This window comes from Halichondria panicea, chromosome 13, assembly GCF_963675165.1.
Source record: "Halichondria panicea chromosome 13, odHalPani1.1, whole genome shotgun sequence".
Classification (NCBI taxonomy): Eukaryota; Metazoa; Porifera; class Demospongiae; order Suberitida; family Halichondriidae; genus Halichondria; species Halichondria panicea.
Genome location: NC_087389.1, coordinates 2,633,893 through 2,658,373, shown reverse-complemented (window position 1 = coordinate 2,658,373; position 24,481 = coordinate 2,633,893). Strand labels below are relative to the sequence as shown.

The 24,481-nt window shown below is 41.3% G+C and overlaps 4 protein-coding genes across 5 annotated transcripts; 2 read left to right on the top strand and 2 right to left on the bottom strand.

Annotated features, from left to right (window-relative positions):
• The first annotated feature begins 19 nt into the window (after positions 1–19).
• Positions 20–3,631, top strand: LOC135346606 (G/T mismatch-specific thymine DNA glycosylase-like). Its single transcript, XM_064544291.1, has 5 exons — positions 20–241; positions 298–367; positions 825–957; positions 2,992–3,148; positions 3,369–3,631. Exons 1-5 carry the CDS (start codon positions 59–61, stop codon positions 3,534–3,536), a joined length of 711 nt encoding a protein of 236 aa, XP_064400361.1. The 5' UTR covers positions 20–58; the 3' UTR covers positions 3,537–3,631.
• LOC135346603 (mitochondrial S-adenosylmethionine carrier protein-like) lies at positions 3,630–6,226 on the bottom strand. 2 transcript variants are annotated; one of them, XM_064544288.1, is made up of 8 exons: positions 6,079–6,226; positions 5,794–5,950; positions 5,425–5,534; positions 5,259–5,363; positions 5,116–5,208; positions 4,803–4,937; positions 4,596–4,669; positions 3,630–3,769 (listed from the first exon to the last, which is right to left on the bottom strand). In XM_064544288.1, the coding sequence occupies exons 1-8, from the start codon at positions 6,118–6,120 to the stop codon at positions 3,649–3,651; spliced, it is 837 nt and encodes a 278-aa protein (XP_064400358.1). In that variant the 5' UTR covers positions 6,121–6,226; the 3' UTR covers positions 3,630–3,648. The 2 variants fall into 2 exon arrangements, with proteins under 2 accessions (XP_064400358.1, XP_064400359.1); XM_064544289.1 differs by lacking the exon at positions 5,259–5,363.
• Positions 6,175–18,859, top strand: LOC135346544 (ATP-binding cassette sub-family D member 2-like). Its single transcript, XM_064544197.1, has 11 exons — positions 6,175–6,304; positions 7,975–8,851; positions 8,945–9,071; positions 9,119–9,270; positions 10,594–10,708; positions 14,180–14,376; positions 14,861–15,006; positions 15,735–15,880; positions 16,660–16,744; positions 16,889–17,014; positions 18,558–18,859. The coding sequence occupies exons 2-11, from the start codon at positions 7,979–7,981 to the stop codon at positions 18,754–18,756; spliced, it is 2,166 nt and encodes a 721-aa protein (XP_064400267.1). The 5' UTR covers positions 6,175–6,304; positions 7,975–7,978; the 3' UTR covers positions 18,757–18,859.
• A 491-nt stretch (positions 18,860–19,350) lies between these two features.
• On the bottom strand, positions 19,351–24,481 carry LOC135346567 (histone PARylation factor 1-like). Its single transcript, XM_064544231.1, has 7 exons — positions 24,212–24,481; positions 24,035–24,159; positions 23,830–23,978; positions 23,586–23,772; positions 23,426–23,524; positions 19,865–20,115; positions 19,351–19,719 (listed from the first exon to the last, which is right to left on the bottom strand). The coding sequence occupies exons 1-7, from the start codon at positions 24,368–24,370 to the stop codon at positions 19,421–19,423; spliced, it is 1,269 nt and encodes a 422-aa protein (XP_064400301.1). The 5' UTR covers positions 24,371–24,481; the 3' UTR covers positions 19,351–19,420.

The following is a 24,481-nucleotide window of genomic DNA, read 5'->3' as shown; positions in this document are numbered from 1 at the left end:
CATACCACACCTCTCTGCTAATTCTTTATTGTGCGAATCTAGAAATATTGAAACAAAAATGGCAGGCAGAAAGAGACCAGTTCCTGAAGATGTGACAACTGAAGGCGAAGGCAGTGCGCAGCCAAAGTCTAAGAAGAAATTTAAGCCACTTGACCCTAAGAAATTCGGCGGGATGACTGAGGAGGAAGTTTGCAAGCTTGTGCTGCCTGACCACATGAAACCTGACATGGACATTATCTTCGTAAGTTGCATTGCCATTGGGAAAGTGTTTTTGTGATGATATTTCACCGTCTATAGATTGGTATCAATCCTGGACTCTATTCTGCCTACCTTGGGCACCACTATTGCAATGCCAACAATCACTTCTGTGGGTTGATCTATTTAAGATTGAGCGCTTACCATGTCTCATACTGTAATACCGTATACATGTATATAGCGCGAAATTTTCGAGGCACTTATATTTCGTGGATTGGTCTCTAAAAGCATTTCGTTGCACATGTTTGTGGAAATTACTGCTTACCGGAAGCCACGCCTTTAATTTATGCTTGTTATAGCAGATAATTCTGAACAATTTTCGTGGACTTATTTTCGTGTAGGATTGCTAACCCACGAAATCAGCGAAAAAATTTAGCCCCTTGAAAAATGTTGCGCTATACAGTATATTCAGAGGGTCAGAACGTATATATTTACATACAATTACCCGTTGTTCAATTACAATAAAGATAGGTTCCTATCGTCTAATCTTTCTTTTAGCACAGTGTGTATGTAACGTAGCTACATGCTCAAACTCTACACAGCATGTTAACCGTTCTGTTATCATGCAGGGCCATGTTTGTACGAGTCAGGTCTGATACCCAAGAAACTGTCCTACAAAGAAGATGCTGATTTGATTGACTATGGAATAGGACTCACCAATATTGTTCCCCGGACAACCAGAGCTGCTGATGAGTTAAGCAGGTGAGTCCATGTACACTAATAGGTATCACTAGGGTAGACACTTCTAGTCAGGTCTCCTTAGGTCTCATCTTCTGAAGTAATGAAGTAACGTACAAGCACTGTATCTGCATATGCATGATGAAGCTGAAGTGTGTAGGTAGTGCCGCAAGTTATAGTAGTCGCTACGTGTGCCTGTTGGTTTGTTTACAAGTTGGTTCTGACTCTGCTCACCTGATGCCAAAGTACTGCGACATCCATGGCTTTGCTCTCCACAAGTCGGCCTTTAGGGATGCATTATCCCTCCGATACAATTGGCCTATCCAAAACAAGCTATCATTCTGCTCCTGTGGCCACACATTCAGCATAGACCATGCCCTCTCATGCTCAACAGGAGGATTCCCTTCGATCAGACACAATGAAGTAAGGGATATCACTGCCTCACTACTATCAGAAGCCTGTCACAATGAACCACACTTACAGCCCCTAACTGGGGAGGTAATGACACTACGTTCTGCCAACACTGAGTGCAACTCGAGACTCAATGTTGCGCTAATGGTTTTTGGGGGGGTCGATTTGAAAGAGCATTATTTGATGTACCCATGCGCTCGATCAAATAGACAGGCCACTCTGCAAGCAACCTACAGGCGCCACGAACAGGAGAAGAAAAGAGAATATGACCAGAGAGTGAGAGCAGTTGAGCATTCAACATTTACTCCCCTGGTACTATCAGTTTCGGGAGGAATGGGAAGATCAGCTACTACCGTCTATAAGAGACTAGCAGGAATGATCTGTGAAAAGAAAGGTACCCCTTGCAGCAAAACGATTGGATGTAAACTAAGTTTTTCCCTACTGAGATCCACCATCATGGCTATCAGGGGGGCCAGGTCCTCCATTAAACACGGAGCACTTTGTGAACCAATTTCCTTCCAATCCGCAGAAAGACACCTACAAACTACTGAAGTTTAGGTTCTATATAACTAATACATGCATATATTTTATTTTTGTATCTGCACAATTCAGAATTATTATAATAGCTCTTTTATGAGCTGAAAAAAAATACTGCGTTTACAGCGTGGATAGCCTCGTTATTAGTTTTAATAGTACCAGGAGTACACTGATAGTACTTTGCACGTTACAATGTACATGTAGCTATACGCGGCATTACCTGATTTTACATACGCGACCATCATGTGCAGCACAACCACATGGAACGTTTTACTCTCCAGGCTTCCTAGACCTTGTTGACTATCCTAGTCCTAGGGCATGACCTACCACTATCAAAGCCTTGCCACATTTGAGTGAGGTAAAAACTGAATTTCAGCATCGATCCTGTTGCCCTGTTTAATAGTTGTCGTTGGCTTCAATACTTACATCACTACTGTAGAAACTGGATTATTAATGCTTACTCGACTATAAGCGTATCTTTATTTTAAGCGTATGCTCAACTGCAGGTTTTTTGTACTCGAATTGAATCTCTTTTCCAATTATGCGAAGGATATTAGTGAACATTTCTATAAAGCTGGTGATATCCATCTGGAAAGACTCTCTGGGCATGCTGTTACCTTGTCTGAGACAAAGATGAGGTCCTTTTGTTCCAGTTCCTGATCAATATGAATGTTTTTGTGAAATGAACTGTAACATGATAGTATGATATAGATCCAGTTAGCTTTTCTCACTTTCTAGCTAGCTTACGAGTCAGCTCTCGTCACAGAGACATCCGGGTGGTGTTCGAAAATGACTGCATTATAGGCGCATTCTCAAATATAAGCGTATATAGAGCTCTGCTATTTACCCCATCAGTGCAGTTTCTACGGTAACATCATTACATGTAATTCATCATGCATACTTCTGCGTTTACAACACTTCTTTAGTTGTCAGACGCTATAGATCTACAACCACACTTCAAGCTGCACTTCAGTGTAGTTGTACATTGATTAGTTACGTACAGCTAGTATAATCGTAATGAGCCATTAGGAGCAATTTATAGTGGGTATCATCCCTCCACTCTTATGCAGAATGAATAATCCCACATCATATATGCGTGTGTTGTTACAGAAAAGAGAAGAAAGAATGGTCCGCTGTAATGATAGAGAGGATGAAGGAGTTGAAACCATTGGTAGCCTGCTTCAACGGCAAAGGAATTTATGAGATATTCAGTGGGGGAAAGTGTACCGTTGGTGTTCAACCAAAGCCTCTCCCAGGAACTGACACGGTGAGAGCAGCATTGAGAGCACATGCTGTTACAACTCCATTTATAACCTAGCTTACAAGGCTTACCCCGGGAATGCCTTCACCAATACAGTTAGAGTATAGTTATTGTACACAATCATGTAGTGTAAAACTGATTGGGCGTTTTATACATAAACCATCTTACATAATTATCATAGTATCATAGTATACATAATTACACTGATTTTATCCGTTCCGTCCAGGTGGTGTATGTCATGCCGTCCACCTCGGGGAGAGCAGCTACCTACCCTAAGAGGACAGACAAGCTCCGATTCTTCAATGAGCTAAAGGATTTACGAGACAATTTGAGAGCGAAAAGGCAGTCATCCGCAGATAGTTCTATTTGTGAGCAATTGAGTTCTAAAACATGAACATACTTACAGCAATGTAGAATTATTTTCTTGACATTTATATCTCATTCATTCATCTCACTGTACAGTATATTGATGATCATAGTGAAGTGGAATATCATGATGGTGAAAATTAAGGGTATCTACTGATTTCGAATGCAAGTAAATGGTGTTTGACAAAGTCGTATGTCCCTAGAAACGTGAAGCCTCCGATCCCTATCCAAATCATACGAGGGACAATCCCAGAGAATAAACTGTGTTTGTAGTATAGGAAAAAACATTGAATGGGGTCATGTCTATGATAATATAATTATTGCAGACAAGAGTATATAATAGAGAACGTGTATAGGCATACCGTATTACTAGAATATTTTGCTGGTGAAAAACCTTTGTGAATGAGCCAAATCATTACCCTTTGCGATCTAAATATTGCGTTCTGGCAAGGATCGTGTGTATTTACTAGTAATAATTTAGGTTTTGTGGATTTTATTGTTGCGAATTGATCAACCCTCGCAAAGTTCGCAAATGTTTGATGCTCGCAAAACATTCTAGTAATACGGTATACTGTGCATCAGATCAGATATATGCGGAGTGTAACATGACTTTTGTATAATAATTTATGTCATTGGTTTTGCATTTGCACGCTGATCCAATTAGTGTGGATGGTGTGGTGTAATCTACTTCTGGAATTCGCACACTTGGATTGGTCAGTGTGCAAATTCCAAGCTGGTGACAGATACAAGAAGTCACGTTACTCTCCGCATACATCAGATGCACGTACTGTATGCATAAGAATCATCTTTGTTTAGGATTCCAGCCTCTTTCTAATACAAGTTGGGGAGGGCTAGGTTCAATAATTTTGTACTCTCTCTCTATATCTATCTCTATTATATACCGGTTTCAAGTATTGTGGTTCATACACGTATATACAGTATAGACAAATAAAACTCTGCAGAGTGGCAACTTAGGTATGCATTACCGCATCCATTCTATAATAATTTGGCAGAGTCAACTGTAGGGACATATAAAGTTCTACCCAGTATCAGTACAAGTACTGTAACAGTATGCATGTATACGTACCTGGTGATCCCTTCATTCCTCCCAATGGTTACAATCAACTGTGGTAAAGATGAAGTGACCTCTACCCCTTTTGCCTATATTGAGTGTGTGGAATGGAAATGACAATTGATTACAACTGGTAGTAAATCAATTCCAGGAATCAGGAAGCAAATTTGTGGAACAGATTTTCATCACTATGCGTTGTGGAAGCTATAATTATACTCTTACATCAGCGAGCATAATCCTGGTCTTGGCGACATCCAGGGGTGTAGTTATGACAGCTGCAGTGCACCCGGCCACACTGCCGCACACTGCTCCCTGCCATGGCTCAGTGGGTCCACCTTGTCTGGCTGCCCAGAGTGACTAGGAGACCAACGTACGTAGCATGTAGATGTGTGTATACAAACACTACAATAATATAAGCAATAGTGGGTGGTTGCATGCAAGGGTCCCATTATTCTAAGCCCTGTCTCACACAATTACTTTTTTGTTGCTATATAATTATAGGAAACTGACGCTCACAAGTACATACGATTATTACCTTCAAGTGCTCCCACAGTGGGTACTGTATGAAAGAGAAGGGAATGTCTCTGGTAACGGTGGAGAAGTATCCTCTGAACAAACCCCTTAGACCCTGGGGGTGAAAGAATCCAAACAAATTCTCTATTAGCTGGACAGACCTACTTCAGTGGCCAGGATGTTTCGTACAACAAAGGAGGCTTTCAAATGACAGTTGGCCTGCAATCTCTGCTTTACAAGTTCAAATGGTACTCGAGCTATATCGGACACCTATGAAGAATAATTATAGGCTGTTAGCTATATAATTCATACCACTTTTCCATGTACTTACTATCTCACCAGCAGTAGCACCGAGCATGTGCATAAACGGAGCATGAACATTAGGTAGAAACTGTCCTATCAGTGTCTTCGTCAGCTCGTATGTGCAGAAGAAAGTAGCACCTATGGATGAGCAAAAGGGTTAGGCATGGAATCAATAATATAATGTCATGAATATGGTATAGCGGGTCATTTTCGCTGGTGTACCCAAATAAATATAAATATTTGTACAGCTCAGGATAGTGACATAGAACCAAGAGTCGTACAGCTCAGGATAATGACATAGAACCAAGAGTAGGTATACTCTTGATAGAACCTATTTGCAAATTTTGGATAATGCTCTACAATACGAAATTACCCCGCTATAATTATGGTAATCAACCTGATGGTGCAGAGCCTAAAACTGTAGGTAAGATGCCGGCATACATTCTGTGGAAACCGCCAGCTCTAAGGAATCCCTTGCTGCTTTGAAAACGTGTCTTAATTGTATCCATTGGAAAGAGCACAGCATCAGAAGTAGTGCCAGCAGCAGCTCCTGCCTGCCAGTGTTTACCATGCATCAATACATGTAATTATGAATCATTCAAGAGGCTCTTGTGATTCGAATAGCTACAGAGCTCCATAGTGGATGTTAGTCACTACAGTAATAATTATTCTAAATACTTACAATTAGAGGAACTGTGAAAGTTGCAAAGAAAGATTCATCCATCTCTGATCTTTGACATGCAATCCTGCTGTACAATTATGTAGACATGGTAAAGGTCCTCAGTTTGAAACACCAAGAAGCAGGCGGAGTCGAGTGTCATCAAAGTGAATGAGTAAACAAGTACTTTGAGCCGGCTGCCTTTCTTTGACTTTCTTGTGCTGAGTGTGCTCTCCACAGTATACTATATGTAAGAAATTTTTCTTATGATAGTGTATAGATCTAATTATAACTAAACATCCATAGTGCTAGTGCATGTGTGTGTATTAATAATTATTACATATACCGTACTTCTTCGAAATAAGGCCCCCTTTTAATTAAGCACCACCACCATCAAAATTTGTTGGCTATTTATTGTTTTGAAAGCGAAAATTGAAAACAAAAAAACAGTGCCTTATTTAGAAGAAGTACGTTATGTCTTTCTTAATCAGCGCCACCCTATTAAATAGAAACGCAATAATTGTTCGCAAGTAAATTTTGGAATCTGGCACTTAGGTAATTATACCGTAATTGATGTAATTACAGCGCCAGAAATTATGGTGGCGCTTATGTTCTATAGCTAGTATAGAATTTGTAGAGAAAATGGGCGTGGTCTAGCTCAGTTTCACTTGCTAGCTGCACCATTGAGAGCTGAATAACTCGTGAACAACAATTCATTTACTGTAGCTATGGGTTAGACAACTGTTTAGAAGTGAAGGAAGTCAAAGATGCAGAATGATTGTCTTGATGTCTCAAACAAGCCTTTTTATAAGCGCCAGAAAAAAATAATTCCAGCAACGGCTGGCGCTTTTTTAGGACCTAAAAATATACTGGTGCTGACATGGCGCTTAAATTATGGTGGCGCTGTAATTACATTAATTACGGTAATGTACGTGGTAACCGTTTGCTCATTAATTATTCATGAGCTAGATATTATAGACATTTCGTTTAATAGGAATACTGCATCCACCATAACGGTAGGTTTTCATGCAGGTCCTATGTAAAACTTTAAAACATAATTATTTAATCTATAAAAAGAATGTTGTTGTAGGGTTTTCAGGGAGGTTTTGAACGACTTTGTAGTGCAGAGCACCTGAGTATTCAAAACTCTTCTGTATTGTACTGTAAATTATGTTCTGATTTAGGCGCTGGCCTAAATCTAGTGATCTTGAGCAGCTAGAATGAGCTGGAAGTCCAGCTGAAACGCAGTAGTCACTTCATGGCTCGAATTAATAGATAGCGTAGGTGCAATCTACTGTAGCTTGACTATAATATATATGCAGGGCCACACGAGGATATATTTAAAAAAGGCTGCTGAAAACTCACAAGAGGCTGTTTTCCTTGGGCCTGGCTCTGTCATCCATTTTAAATACATATTCTTGTTTTGAGATTTTTTTGGCCTGGAGCGAAAAAACGCTTCGTGTAGCTCTCCAGTATGGTAAGAAGTATCCTACATGTATATTAAAGAGCAAAAACACAGAGCTACATAGTTGAACGTTTAAAATGACTGCTACCGATAGTTTGGTAACTTGATAATTGCTCAGAGCTTCCACTGCAAGATGTTTTGAAGATTGATACTTGAATGATACACCGATATATTTTGCATGTATGTGCTTCAAACTTCTATCATGGCATTTATAGTTTCACAAAAATCATTATAATAAAATCATGAATATTGATGAGCAAACAGTTTACTGTAAGCTAAGTGCCACTCTAATATAAAAGCCAAACTAGGGTATTTTTTCTATTTGTGCGCCACTGTTTATAATTAATTTTTGTGGCGCTGTAATCAGAAGAAAGACGGTAGTGTGACCACAACACAAATGTGTGCTGGGTGTGTTTAATATAATCATGACTGTGAATTTTCCTATTGGCTTATAGTGCCATGGCGGCAGCTCGAAGGGCTAGTGTTGTTGTGGCTGCTTGTGCTTCAGGATTCGTTCTCTATTATGCTGGCAAGAAGTACTTTCTACGTAGTTCTGGCTCCATTAAGAAAGGTGGAAAGGATGAATTGAAGCCTGAAGATGCATATGTCAAGAAAAAACCTAGTCCTGCTGTGGACAAAATTTTTCTAAACCGCTTGCTGAAGTTATTACGTATTTCTATCCCTGGCCTAATGTCAAAAGAGTTTGCTCTTCTTGTTCTACACACATCCTCACTTGTGGCCCGAACATTCCTCTCGATTTATGTAGCTACTCTCGATGGTAAAATTGTCAAATCAATAGTCGACAGACAATTGGACACTTTTCTGAAGCATGTCATTAACTTCATAATGATTGCTATCCCTGCTACCTTTGTGAACAGCCTCATTCGCTATTTGGAGAACAAGCTAGCCCTAGCAATTCGCACACGCTTAGTGGACTATGCCTACTCCCTTTACTTCAAAGACCAGACCTATTATCGAGTGAGCAATCTGGACGGCCGTTTGGCCAATCCTGATCACTCTCTCACAGAAGATCTACAAGCCTTTTCAAGTGCCGTCGCACACATCTACTCTCATGTCAGCAAGCCACTTCTTGATGTTGTCATGATGAGTATAGCTTTGGCTAGAGTTGCTCGGAAAAGGGGGGAGACATCAAACTCTCCGGGATGGCTAGCCCTCGGTGTGGTGGCTGTCACTGGCTACATATTGAGGCTTGTGTCTCCACCGTTTGGAAAGCTGGTTGCTGAAGAAGCACGAAGGAACGGCTACCTGAGATATGTTCATTCCAGGCTCATTACCAATGCCGAGGAAATAGCCTTTTACGGAGGCCACTTGGTGAGTTCGAATACAGCAATGTCTCTTTTTAAGAGATACATGGTACTCTATACTGTACCTTTCTTGTTGATTATTGAGTGTGTGCTCTTTCAGATTGAGCACTCTCTTCTGCGAGACAGCTTTGCTGCATTGGCCGAGCAAATGTCCTCTATCTTTAGACAGAAGCTCTGGTTCATTGTGATTGAGCAGTTTCTGATGAAATACTTGTGGGCACTGACAGGTATTTGTTAAGTAAACATTTCTATACTTTATGCTTTTTTCTTGCAGGGATGGTAGTTGTGGCATGGCCTTTGTTAACTGGATCAGGTCAGGAGAAAAATGCCTCCATCAGTGAGAGGACTCAGTCCTACACTACAGCCAAGAACTTGCTGGTGAATGGAGCCGATGCACTGGAGAGAATTATGTCCTCCTACAAAGAGGTGAGCTGCTTCTTTCCTCATTGTAACGTTCATCACCTATTATTAGCTATCACAATTGAATTTACAAAAGTATTGATAGAGCACTGTCAATTATAACAGGTTTGACAGCTGAAGTTTAAAGCTAGTCTCGGGGCCAGACCTAATGTCTCAGGGGTAAAATCATGTAGAGCTGGGATTACCGTAGAAACTTGATTATTAGCGCTTACTCGTATCTTTATTTTAAGCGCATGCTCAACTGCAGGTTTTGTACTCGGTTTTTCAATTATGCGAAGGAGAATTAATTGATTCAGCTAATTTTGTTTATTTATGAGATAGCTAGCTTGTACAGTGCATGGTAGCTATATAGCTGGTGATATCCACATGGAAGGACTCTCTGGGCATGCTGTTACCTTGTCTGATCATACTGAGAGAATGTGAGACATAGATGAGGTCTTTTGTTCTTTAAATGTTGAAAATAAATGAACTGTGAAGTGAACTGTAACATAATACATGTCAGGGGGGAAAGGGGGATCCCCCCCCTTTTTTGCATTCAGGTACTATTTGTATGACTGAGTGTCCATAGCTGGCAATTTTACATACTATAACAGGGTATTGAAACAACAGTTGATTAGCAAAATGTTCTGGTTACTTTTTTTATTTCCCCTCCTCTACTTCAAAATCCAAAATTATTTTTAAATTAAAATTAAATTATGACACCCTGCATGTAGGATGATATGATCCAGTTAAGGTTGCCTGGTTGCCTTGCTTGCTCACTTTCTACCAGCTTACGAGTCAAGTCAGCTTTCATGCTCTCATCACAGAGACATCTGGTACTAGGTGGGGCTCGAAAATGACTGCATTATAGGCATGTTCTCGAATATAAGCGATAGAGCTCTGCTATACCCCATGAACGCATGCGCTAATAATCCACTTTCTACGGTAGGTCTGGAGACTCTAGCAGCATTTCCGTGTGCTCTAGCGGAATGTGGCCAGAGCCAATGAAATGCACATCCTATGTCATGTGATTTTTAACCCAATGAAATTAGAGTATTGCCTCGTGGAATTTGGATAGAGCCAATTACCATCGACATTCCAAGAGCACACAGAAATGCTGCATGAGTTTCCAGGCCTTTTCTCCTCCTCCCCCTCCACCTGTGAGAAGGGTCTGGCCTCCAGACTAGTGTGAAGCTAGTGTGGCCCAATATTAAATGAGCGTAACGTACTGTGTGTACTGTATACCCGTTTAGTATTGTGCATCTATATGTACAGTAACGGATGTAGGTTCATTAGTCGGAGTGTTGTTTTATATAGTTATATCGATTAACACACAATTATGTTCTCCAGATCACTGAACTTGCTGGGTACACACTTCGAGTGAGTGAGATGCTGACTGTGTTTGAGGAAGTCCAACAGGGGAAGTATGAAGTGACTCAAGTGGCCGAGGAGAAAAAAGATGAGAGTGAGTTGGAGTATCACTTGTTAGGGCTGTAGAGGCAACTTCTAGAACCTACACTGTATCTATCCAACTACTGGTGTAGGTTAGTGTGAAAACCGGGTATTGTCTTGCTTCCAGGTTTGCCAAGATTGTGAAAGTCAGACTAGATTTACATAAGGAGCTAGTTTAGCTGCCTATTATTACTGTCTTTTGTTTTCGGTGATCCCATAATTACAAGTGCAAAAATGGATGAGCCACTCAAATACAAAGAAAGTAAACAAGCTGGATGGCTGGGTTGATATTGGTTTACTTAGTGGATATTGGCATGGTTCGACTTCCAACTTTATACGTACAATCCCACACATAAACAAGATGGCTGGGTTAATGTTGGTTATTTTATAGTGGATATTGGCATGGTTCGATGCAGCACTACTTCTCCAACTTTATAGGTACAATCCCACACATTGTTGCTACCGATGGGTAATCTCTAATGGTATGCCTCATACTGAATGCTTGTACAATTAATTTTTATGGGTTTATATCTCGTAGCTACGTTGTTGCCAAGTGCAATATGCAGTATAATTCACTAACCGCAAAGTCATAATGCACTATCCACAAAACGCCCCTCTGGCATTAGACTGACAAAACATAATAACTGCTGGAATTTCTTCTTTGCAACCATGATGTTTTAAAGTTCATTTTGTGGAAGATTCTGTGTTCCTAGTCTATAGTCCTCATGCATGATGCATGGCTTATAGATAAGTTCTTCAATTCTGCTTCGCACTAAGCACCTAGAAGCGGCTCTTTTTGCTGGGGGCTTGAGCTGTGTTGCAGCAGTGTAGCGAGCGTAGACCGTCGAGCAGCACTGCGGTGGGTGGAACTATTTTTGCAGCAGCAGTAGTGGGGTGGGGCTGTTTTGCAGCAACAATTTATGTTAAGCCATTCCTTGGTCCATGCCAATCTTATACGCAGCAGATACTGGCACATATCGTCTAGAAGAGAGAAAGAGATGGAGCTGTGTCTAGGGTTGTCTCTGCCATTTTGTGTATTGTAGACAGTATTATGTTGCTATACCCCTGGGATGGATATAAACTAGTTATAACACGTGCACTCGGGATGCATGGCGGCATACACGTATATTTCACTCAGCCCTCGTGCTTTAGTGCAATATATGCCATACATCCCTCGTGCCCATATTATAACTATTGGTTGAATTGTATTGTACAGTAGAACCTCGATTATCCGGCGTGGCAATTCTCCATATATCTGCAGTAGGTGGCATTGAATTCAGAAAATTGGCGTGTCCTGTTACTATGGAGACAGGCCTGCTCATCTTCTGCGCATGCGCAGACAACCATTAATTTGGCCTGCATGCTGTTTATCAATCAACCATAAAATAACCAACACCAACCCGGCCATCTTGTTTACGTCCTTTTTGGTATTTGAGTGGCTCTTCCAACCCATCACAAAGCAATTTTTGTTCATGGGTACCAGTATACTATGGTACTATAGCTATACTCCATATATCTGCAGTAGGTGGCATTGTCACCTTTATAACATGCTCAGTAAGAAAACAATGGCGAACTCACCTCTGTACTTATTATGCCTCAGTGCGCATGCGCGAGCGAGGGATACGGTAGTGTGTTTGTGTGTGTGTGTGTGTCTGTGTAGACTGCTACAGCTTCTCAAGGATGAATCAAGTGCAAGTAAGAGTTTCTATAGGCTTCTAGTCATGTTTACTTGGATTTTATTTGTGGATTTGCAAAATAATGCTTTGTTCGCGAGTTATGCCTAGTTTTGCTTACTTGGAATGCCATTGCAGCCTTTTCAGAGGAGCACGTAGCCAAACTTGTTTACCGAATGTTGCTACTCTACTTAGTAGTTAGCTCTGCACTAGAACGCTAGCTATTGATAGCTGCAACAGTGAGAAGATAGCTGCAAGGCTCTGCTGACAGCAGCTAGACTTAAACTTTTGGCATCGATCATTTTTAACAACAACCATGGTCGATCATTACCCACTCTTTGAGTTTGCATGTAATTATTAAAAGCTATTATAGTAGCTTTATGTTATGTACCTTTGGCATCTCCACCGAGGCATCAGCACCTGCGGTGCTTTCATTAAAGAAGGCGTAGCTTCCACCCTTAGCAATTTTAACTTGGAGGGAAAGTGATTACCTTAAGGTGACATATTTTCACAGGTAGATTTGTTTGCGTTTTTACAGTTTTGTACATTTTGCGGTATAATATTTTGCGAAATGTCGATCTGGATACATTAAACAAGAGGGCGGCCAATTATTTGCGAGTATTAATTTTTGCGATTTTACTCTCATTCGCAGAAATAGCAGAAATTAATACACGCGAAAATATGTCACCTTAAGGTAGGTACTGCACTACCCATGAAGATAGCGCGGTATACGTATGAGTATACGTATGATTAGTTTGTTTTATAGAGCTCCAGTTGTCTAGATTACCTCAGAAGAAGTTGTTGTTTTGACGTACAATATGTCACAATTAAATAATATGGGCAACAGATATATAAACTCAAAAACAGAGGGGGTCTTTGTGCTGTTTTCGACCCAATCTTACTACTGTGCTAATGATACTGTAATACCAGGGGCGTATAAAAGAAGAGAAGGCATGCAACAGCAAAACAGCCGTGGGCGGATGAATGTGCCCAAAATGAATGTCTAAAAAATAGAAATTTATATTTTGAGCACTTCATACAAATTCATATTCATCCGCCCACATTTGAATTCTCCTCGCTGCCCTCTCTTCTTTTATACGCCCTTGGTAATACCTCTAATTTAGGCAACCCTCCAAATGTGCGACACCCTCGAGCTTAGGTAATTTTCTGACCTCTGAAAGTAGCGATAGCTGCATTGACAATTATCATATATAGTGCGAAATTTTCGAAGGGCTTAATTTTTACGGATTTCGTGGGTTAGAATTCTACACAAAAATTAAATCCACGAAAATTGTTTTTTAATTAGAATTACCTGCTATCTGCATGCAAATATTTAAAGGCGTGGCTTCCGGTAAGCAGTCATTCCGCGAATATTGTGCAACGAAATGGCTTTTAGAGGCCAATCCACGAAATATAAGTGCCTCGAAAATTTCGCGCTATACGGTAATTTCGTGTCCTAAATGAAGGTAAATATAGCCACACCCAAGCCTTGATTCTACGTACTAGCCCACTGGAAAGTACACGTTTTAAGCGACTAATCGAGGCTGAGTAGTACCTCCAATTAAATGCGACCCCTCTAAATATGCGACACTAGTTTTTCAATACCAAGCGACCTCTAGCTTCGTAATTATTAAAAAGTGTCGCCTTAATTAGAGGTAGTCCAATAGGAATTAATGAACAATTAATCAGTATTGTTCTTCTAGTGATAACCACATGTACATATTCTTGATGTTTAGCTGTTGTAATTCAGTTTGTACAGAGAGCTGCGCACATTCTAATTTTTGGCTGTGTTTAGCTGTTATCCCTTCTAGTTTCTGCTAAAGCGACATATGGGCCCCCAGGCTCTGAATTATCGAGTGTGGATGAGCACCGGGTTGAGAAGGACCAGTGTATGAGATCAGCTGTGCCCCGGGGGGAGGTGCTAGAGAGCCTGGACACCATTATCCTGGAGAATGTGCCCATCATCACCCCCAACAGAGATGAAGTTGCATCAGACCTTACTTTTACAGTGAGTCCAAAATTAAGATATGTCTTAACTTTGCTGTGTCCCCCCACATGCACACATGTACTTCATAAATATTACTCTCATGCCTCAAGTGGTGCTCGATCACAGCTGTAGTATAAAGACTTGAATTGTGTATGCCTTAACGTGCATACGTTAGCTCAAGAAACCTATACTGTATAGCGCGAAATTTTAATTTTCCTGGGTTAGCAATCCTACACGAAAATTAAGTCTGCGAAAATTGTTTTTTAATTAGAATTACCTGCTATAACGTGCAAAGATTTAAAGGCGTGGCTTCCGGTAAGCAGTCATTACGCGAACATTGTGCAACAAAATGCTTTTAGAGGCCAATCCACGAAATATAAGTGCCTCAAAAATTTCGCGCTATACGGTATAAATTAATACCCAGGCCAGCTCCCATTTTTGTTGTGAATAAGATAATGATTCTCACACTGCAATGCACACACACTGCATATACATGTACATGTAGGTGAAGTCTGGCATGCACCTGCTAATCACAGGCCCCAACGGCTGTGGTAAGAGCTCTCTGTTTAGGATACTCAGTGGTCTGTGGCCCATCTATAGAGGTAGACTCACAAAGCCACCTCCTTCCACCATGTTCTACATACCTCAAAGGTAGGCTGTAATACAGGCATGGAATAGTGAATCCATAGCGTTTAATGTGCATGTACGTACAGTACATATACCTGTAGATTTGGTGCTGTTCCTCGATTAATCGTGTTTATTTCCTAACTGAGGTTCGACTGCTTTTAAACGAGCCTGACGTTTGAATTTTTGTTGAATCACCAGAATTTAATTGAGGCCAGAGTTGTTACTTGAGGCTATCATTATGTACATGTATTTACATTGTGATGTTGTAATCAAACTGGGAATTTTTGGCTTGTATACCATATAGCGGGTGATTTTCGGGGGGGGGGAGGATATTTGTGGTTAAGCAATATTAATTTTAGTCAATTCATGGATCTTATTTTTGTGATTACTGCTTGGAAATTATAATACGGTACTCTAAATTAATGCAGCCTTAAATTCGGTGTTTCTTTTAACTACATGCAGGTGCCATTTCTGCATGCTCGTCCTACATGTACAGGTATATAATTACACCGTTTAGCTTCCCAAGTATAGTGCATGGGCACCAAGTAGAGCATGTCAGCGTGTAACTTCTGAGTACAGTGTTTGGTACATAAGGTGGTGATTTTTCAGTGTGCGCATTACATGTAGATATGGACTGCTTAACTTTGGTGAGTGATCTCAATTTAACTCCCTCTATAATTTTTAAACAACAGGTTACATGTACATATTGTACCTGTTTACTATTACATTTTTATGTCTCTTTCCCTGCTTAGACCATACATGTCAGTTGGCAGTCTGCGTGATCAGGTGATCTATCCAGACTCCCAGGAGGACATGCTGAGCAAGGGACTCTCGGACAAGGACATAGAGGCTATCCTGGACATTGTGCACCTCAAGTACATTGTCAGGAGAGAAGGAGGTAAGCAGAAAATGGTGCATGCATTAGGGTTTTATTATAACAACCATGTTAGCCATTTCCATTTTCTGCTTTTAGAGGTGATAGTACAATGAAAGCACCACGGGTGCTGATGCCTCGGTGGAGGTGCCAAAGCTACATAACATAAAACTACTAATAGCTAGCTTTTATACAAACATTGATTATGATGAACATCTTTAATTTTGCTGCATGCAATCAACCGAATAGTGGGTAATGATCAACCATGATTGTTGTTAAAAACGATCGATGCCAAAAGTTCAAGTCTAAAATTAATGGTTGCAAGTCAGCAGAGCCTTGCAGCTCTGCTCACTCTTGCAGCTACCAATAGCTAGTGTTCTAGTGCAGAGCTAACTACTAAGTAGAGTAGTAACACTCGGTGAACAAGTTTTGCTACAGACTCTTCTGAAAAGGCTGAAATGGCATTCCAAGTAAGCAAAACTAGGCATAACTCGAGAACGAAGCATTATTTTGCAAATCCACGAATTAAAATCCAAGTAAACATGACTAGAAGCCTATAGAAACTCTTACTTGCACTTGATTCATCCTTGAGCAGCTGTAGCAGTCTACACGCACAGACACACAAACACACTACCGTATACCTCACTACCGCATGCGCACCGAGGCATAATTAATGTACATTACGTAGTATTGGGTAGGCCTAAAGTTGTGTGCTTTATCTCGAGTCCTGAATTTGCTAGTTGTGTCCACCTTAACGATATTGTGTGTTCATCACACAATATCGTTGTACGTGTATCATCCAGGCTGGGACTCCGTGAATGACTGGAAGGATGTGTTCTCTGGTGGCGAGAAGCAGAGGATGGGAATGGCAAGACTCTTCTATCAAAAGTATGTTTATTATAGTGGTGGCTCATATCGTATTTGCAAGTAACGAGTTTGTGTAATACGATCGAACAGGCGATATGATTTGGAGGCAGTACAGTGCTTATGATACGCATGTACATTGTATTTAGTTTTTCTTTACCTCTGCAGGCCCAAATTTGCTCTGTTAGATGAATGCACTAGTGCGGTGAGCATTGACGTGGAGGGAGGGATATTCCAGGCTGCCAAGGACCAGGGCATCACTCTGCTCACTATCACACACCGGCCTTCTCTATGGTGACTTATTTTTGCTGGTGCAAATTTTCGCTATTATTTTGGCTCCAGAGCCATCAGCAGAGAATTTCGTGGGTTCTATAATATTTGCGGTTAAATGCCAGGAAACCACACCCATCAATAGCGTTGGATGTGAAATACCAGTGTGTGAGAGTTTATCCCAGTTTTAATTTTCACGTTAACTGCTCTGCCCTCAAAAACTTTGCACCCCACGAAAATTTCCCGCTATATGCTAAATTGTTCGATCATTTTTATGACAGTACATACATGTAGATCTACATGTACATGACTGTACAGCATCTGTCTCATTATAACTGGAAGTGATCCGTCCCCTGTCCGTTTACCATGACAGGAAATACTTGTATACAGTTCAAATAGAATAATGATCTGTGTCCATTGATGGAAGTGGAAGAATCTGTTATTCGGGGGTGTTGCTTGTGCACTATTGATAGTGATGTCGATCTGGGGCATCCGTAGCCTCGGTTCCAGGCCGATTAAAATACAGCCTGGTATATATGTTATAGTTAGACACTATTTAGGAAGTTTCTACATGATTTAGAAGCCCAAATGACTGGTTGTAGTATCCCGAACGCAGTGAGGGTTCTACTAGCCCTGAGGACTTCTAAATCATGTGGAAACTTCCTAGCATTTTAGATCATAGCAACCATGAGTATTTAGCCAATCAGATTTGAATGTTCTTATCTACATGATTTTCTAGTAAGTACCGTATTTACTTGATTAAACGCCCATGATAAAAGCTCTGTCAATAAAAACCCATGTATGCGCGTGGCCCTGTGGGTAGAGCTGAATTAGCACGTGGAACCAGTTGCATGCGCATACAAGGTATATACCAGTCCGCCTTTTCTCTTCGCGGCCTGGAATCGAGGCTAATAAAAGGAGTGATGTGTACATGGAAAGGAATGCAGTTGTTACACAGCTTCACTTGTGCGCACATTGGATATATTGGCTCAGTAGTGACTTTGCTCTGCAGGCCTATGTCACTACTGAGCCAATAATTATATCCCATGTGGCACTGGTGTATGTGTCACAACTATTACGAAACAGGCCCATGGAAAAGTGGCGGGTTTGACCAGATGTCCTCCCCTTTCAACGGCTGCTCGCTAGACTATGCAATACTCTCATTTCATTGGCTCTATCCAAATTCCACAGAGGCACATTTCATAAAAAGCACATAACTTACAGTGTAAGGTGTGCATTTCATTGGCTCTGGCCACATTCCGCTAGAGCACATAGAAATGCTGCGAGAGTATCTAGACCTATAATCGTAGCTCTGCTTGATTTGCCCTGGAGATACTAGGTCTGGCCCCGAGACTACCGCATAGCGCGAAATTTTCTAGGCACTTAAATTTTGTGGGTTGACTGCTTACCGGAAGCACTCCCTGGCCACGCCTTCAGTCTTTGCACGTTATAGAAAAATAATTTTCGTGAAACAATTATTTTATGAAACAGGAAAATTTCGCACTATACAGTATGTTACTGCCTTACTGGTGTTATTTATGCTGTTCTGTTTTGGTACACGGTGCAGGCAATTCCACACTCACCTGCTCCAGTTCGATGGAGAGGGTGGCTGGAGGATGGAGAAGCTAGATACTGCCACACGACTTACACTTAATGAGGAGAAACAGAGACTCGAGGGACAGCTGGCCGGAATACCAAAAATGCAAGAGAGACTCAAAGAACTGTGCTCTATTCTAGGAGAGGCTTCTATACAGTTAACCTCTTAATTCCTATAGAGTCTTAACATGCTGTATAATTATTTATAGATCTTTTGCTATTTATTGTATATACTATAATTATATACATTACATTTAGTGCTATTTATTTATACTACGGTCGATGCAGTAAAATCTGTTTATAGACTATCGTAAGGGACCAACAATGACTGCCCCAAAACTGGCATAAGGATAATTATGCGAAAGCTGCTCCTATAACCTATGAAACTCCATTACAATAAGAAATAACCGGGATAGCCCTCCCCTCTGAAACAGTACTCTCCCTCTGTTACCCCTCGGCCGGTCATGCGCGCCTTCTTTGGAGGGAAATCGCAATCCCTTTGTAGAGAAAAAAGCGATAAAACTACTCAGGTGCATTAAGGACTGGGACCTTCAATTATTGCTGAATTTGCAAAATATAACCCAAATTATATGTACTCCGAACAGCTATAATTATAATACTAATTATAGCCATGCAAGAAATTTTTTATTTATTTTTTCCAACTAAGCATGACTGTACGTGTACTGTTATAACCCAGTTTCATGCTGGTTCTCGCTGTTTGTTACGTATATGTATATAATTCTTGTCATGACTATAATGACAAATTGAAAATAACGCCATATAATATAATTAAGTGTATATACATGATTGTATAGCAACAATTAAGAGTAAACATTACAGAGTACAATCTAATAGTTGGCTCCTTTGCTTCAAATGTTCAGTGGAAATTCTACCAAACTGTTCTCTTTGTAGCAGATCGTAAGCTACAGGTAGCAAATGACCAATCAGAGTGTGAAAGTACTGGTTGCCATGGAAAAACAGGTCCAATCCAAGTTCGAGGCCCATTCCATAATCACATTCATCGTTAGCAAACTGTACATATGTCACAATCTCTTGTAGTGGCTCAGAGAGCTTATCTCTTGCACCTTCGTCCGAACAGTTAGCTATCTTGTTGAGCAGCCTCTTCAGTTCACCTGTGAAAAAGAGAGTGAAATCACATTACCTATAATTTATACATACATACCACGCAAACAATGTGGGAAGGTATAATGTGTAATGATGTATAATGTGTGTGGGGACCCTCTAATTTAAGGTGAACATTTGTGTGTTTTCATTTACGATCTGTCATTGTTAGGGGGCGGTATCCTAACTCAGTCTTCTTGTTGTATGGGACTACAATCCCGATCTTGTGAAAGCAACTGGCCACAATTTGTTTGTTTCTTTGCTTCCAGAGGTCATTCACGGAGGGAGTGAGTTCAGGAATAGCCGACTTTGCCATGAATGCTCTGAGTTTGGAGCTTAGATCTTGAAGTAATGTCTTCTTGGCTGATGATAGCCTCTTGTGCTTGAGTGCATCTGCGAGTTGATACCTGTGGATTATTCAACGTATTAAGTATCAGTGGCGGATCTAGCCTTGATCTCAGGCCGCACTTCTTCTGAGGGTGCATGAGCCTGCTTGCGCATGCGCTAATCTCACCCCGGTATCTGGGGGCTTTGATCAGTAAAACAATGACGTCACAACAAACGGAAGCGGATAAAGGAAGTAGATAGAAAGTTCGATTGAAGGTTTCTAGCCATCTGATAGCATTCTGATAGCTACCGTACGTATAGCGGGAAATTTTCGTCGGGTGCAAAATTTCGCGTTTTTTGAGGGCATATTGGTGGGTTGGTTCCTGGAATTGAAACGCGAATATTAGAACCCACGAAATTTTGGCTGAGGGCTCTGGAGCCAAATAGCGAAAATCTGCACCTGCAAAAATTTCCCGCTATACAGACATGTATGTTAACAAAGACTCACAGCAGTGTGGATGACAATTGTCTGAACGGAGCGAATGCTGAAAATAGCCTATGGACAGGCCACGCCCTAACCTTGGTGAAAGTCTACATACAGAAAGACAATAGCTGTGCAACAAACCTACAGCTCTGTCTCTTACATCTTAGCAAGCTAGCTCTCTATATTATAGCCTTGTGTATGACTTTTAATAATTATGTCTTCGTAAAAATGATAAAATTTCAGTATTGGGCAATAATTTTGCGCATGCGCAAGCATTCTCTTCAATCCAAGGCCTGCGAAGGAGGCTATGGAGGATTAAAAGGGGGCTTCTAAAGCAATTACATCCCGCGACTTTTGGGACATCACCCCCTTTTGGCCACACCCATGTAATTATCTAGCTAAGCCATGGAGAGTTTTTAGCCCTTTAGTATCACTAAAACTGCACAAATGAAAGCACCGCAGGTGCTAATGCCTCGGTGGAGATGCCAAAGCTACATAAATAACATAAACTACTAAAAGCTTTTGAACATTTTTGCATACAAACTCAAAGAGTGGGTAATGATTGTTGTTAAAAACGATCGATGCCAAAAGTTCAAGTCTAAAATTAATGGCTGCATCAGCAGAGCCTTGCAGCTCTCTTTCTTGCAGCTACCAATAGCTAGCGTTCTAGTGCAGAGCTAACTACTAAGTAGAGTAGCAACACTCGGTAAACAAGTTTGGCTACGTGCTCTTCTGAAAAGGCTGCAATGGCATTCCGAGTAAGCAAAACTAGGCATAACTCGAGAACGAAGCATTATTTTGTAAATCCACGAATTAAAATCCAAGTAAACATGACTAGCTTCTACTTACTTGCACTTGATTCATCCTTGAGCAGCTGTAGCAGTTTACACAGACACACAGACACACTACCGTATACCTCGCTTGCGCATGCGCACCGAGGCATAACGAGTGCTGCAAGCTGCGCTGTGCTGTGCTAATGCCTCTCGCCATGTTTTGCTTTCGCTCAAGACGATGTAATTATAGTTCGCTTTGTATTATCTAATGTAACGTTATTATTGTTAATTGCAATTGTTGAAAATTCCACACGGTCATTATAGGAGAAGTCGATCTGATCGCTTGATGAATGATATTCAAGGATAGAAGCCAGGAGCGTAGCCAGGATTTATAGAAACGGGGTTCGCCCAGCTAGGTTTATCCCCGGACGCACTAGCTGTCTCGGGATCTCACACACATGGGATTGAATGAGCATGTTTATAAAAAGGGGTGTATCCGCAATAGGTTAAAGTTTGCAATGGACAGCTTTGCAGATCTTTTCTGACTCTTACAGCTAACAAAAAGCTAGCGCTTTGAGTTGTTGTTGCACTTCATTCGTTTCTTTGACTCCTGTCTTGATATAGCAGCAGTAGCAGGTATAGCAATCATATAATAAACTAATAGGATATGTTATACAAGAGTGCTAGAATGGAAAAAGTGGAGTTTTACATAGAAAACATAAGCTCACGTAATTAATCGTGACCAACCCAGATGTAATTTTCGAGGCAATACATTTTTGTGTTTCTGGATCAATCATCGAAATAACCAGCCACCTTATTACCCGAGGTGCGTGTGGGCGGCCACGGGTATAGTAGTCGTTTGGTTTGTCTGTTTGTAATTTCAGGGTCTGCTCACCTGCCCGCCACAGCACTGCATTTATAGCATGAATAGCCTTCACACAATAAGTTATTAGTTTTAACAACAGTAGATTTCGATGTTAGAGCCTTGTTGTCGATTAAAACTAAGAAGCTTGAACTTGCACATTGGCAGCTTACTAGTTAGTTGGACGTGGCTCGACCGTCCCTGACGGGAGGTCGGGTTGCAAGCCTATCTGGGATTTGTTCTAGCGCCACTATAGTGGTGCCCTATCAGATTGAAGCATTTTTCACGTGCTTGGTTACACTTCCGTTTGCATCTAGTTGCGAAACCGCATGTAGTGTAGGCTGTGGTCTACACGTCATCAAGTCGGTTAACACCCACTTGAGAATAACAATATTCATAGCAGTGTTACATAATGCAGCAGGACACATCCCAGATAAGCTTGCAACCCCGACCTCCCACCAGGGACGGTCGGGCCACGCCCAACTACTTACTAGCTAGCTAACTACACACGGCCTTTATTCGAGGTACCCTCCGTATTTACAGCTGAAGTGATCCCGTACTAAAAACAGTGGAAAAGGGTCACTACAATAGAAAGCTAGAATTTTATTGCTCTGTTAGCTGACTCCAGGATCCCAGGAGTCATATCATACTTCTCTGAGACTCCAGGCATCTTTGCTGTGATCCTACCGGTAGTCCACTGTGCATGCCTCATCATCATGATGAGGCATGCATGAGCCAGGCTCATGTACCACTAAAACTCTGTTCTCACAGCATGCCTCTAGTCTGGTTTAGTTTTATTGCTCCTGAGTTGCTGTGCTTCCTGAGTTGCTGTGCTAGACAGCTCAGTCATACATCACTACATGCACTGCATTATATCACTCTACTGGTTTCTTTATAATCATGTCAACAGCCGAGGTTTTGCACTTTAGTGCTCTAGTTACTAGAATGTTTTGCGAGCATCAAACATTTGCGAACTTTGCGATGGATGATCAATTCGCAACAATAAAATCCCCAAAACTTAAATTATTAATAGTATTTACACACGATCTTTGCCAGAACGCAATAGTCAGATTGCAAAGGGCCAAATTTTCTGCTGATTTGGCTCATTCGCAAAGGTTTTTCACATGCAAAATATTCTAGTAATACGGTATACGGTATTTCAGAATATTTCACGATATACACTGGTTGTCTGGAGCGACCAAATAAATCGAAATATATGGTTCCCCCCAGACAAAATCTGGGCGGACCAAATCTGTCGTGACAGGCCTCACCTTAAAGCACTGAATAAGCTGTCCCCCTCTATAGCAATGTCACAGCCTTTCTCAGCACAGTTGGACACTACCAGACACTGGGTGCTCTTAGGGTCGTCTCTGCAATGAGTGTGAATGGCTGCCACGTAGTCATGCAACAGTAGCATGCTTCATTGACTACCTGAAATATCCAATGTGATATCCGTCAGTATTTGTACCACTCTTTATCATAACAGTCTGAAATTCTGGGGGGTCGTAGAGGAAACGATAGTGCAGTACACACTTTTCCCATGGTACCCCCATCAGTCTCCCCCCAAGGACGTGGTATGGTCCAACCAATTCAAGACCAAGAGACGGTTTCAATACACCTGCGAAAGAAAACAAGGTGAAAATCGACCGACATATTGACAGCTTGTCTACCACACCTTCAGGTTGAGAGGGGTGAAGAGACTTGCAGAACTCCCAAAGCTGATAGAAATCCTCTGGCATGCCAACCAGAAACTGCCTCTTAATGTTCTCCCTCACTGTCACATCACTGCTCTCATTGGTCAGTTCCTCGTTGTCTTGGGAACCACTACAAAAAGTATACAGCAGAGACAATAATAATCAATATTATTTCCGTGACTGCACCTGTTAGTTGATGCACTCACTGGCTCAATCTCCTTAGGCAAGTCATCACATAGTTTGGACCGCTTTGTAAGGGGCGTGTCTCCGCTATTGGTAACGCACTTATCACAATCTGTAATCTCGTCTACCTGTACAACACCCCCCATGCATAATAACAACAAGTTGGTGCAGCTGCCTCACCGGAGAGGACTGCTCCTCATCAGTGCGTCGGCTTCTCTTCTTTTCACTGGAGCTCGCTGTCTCGAGCTCACTCCCAACATGACAGTACTGACTCAGATGATGAGGGTTCTTGCGGTAGCAGGAGGACCCATATTTGCAAACTGGTTTAAGTGATGCCATTTAATTTGTCTGCTTGAGCTAGCTAGCCTCCTTCAAGAGAAAAGAAGTGAGTGAAGTGTGGCCTTAGTTGGGCGGAGTTCAACCCCTTGAGCGTGTTGGACTCCGCCCAAC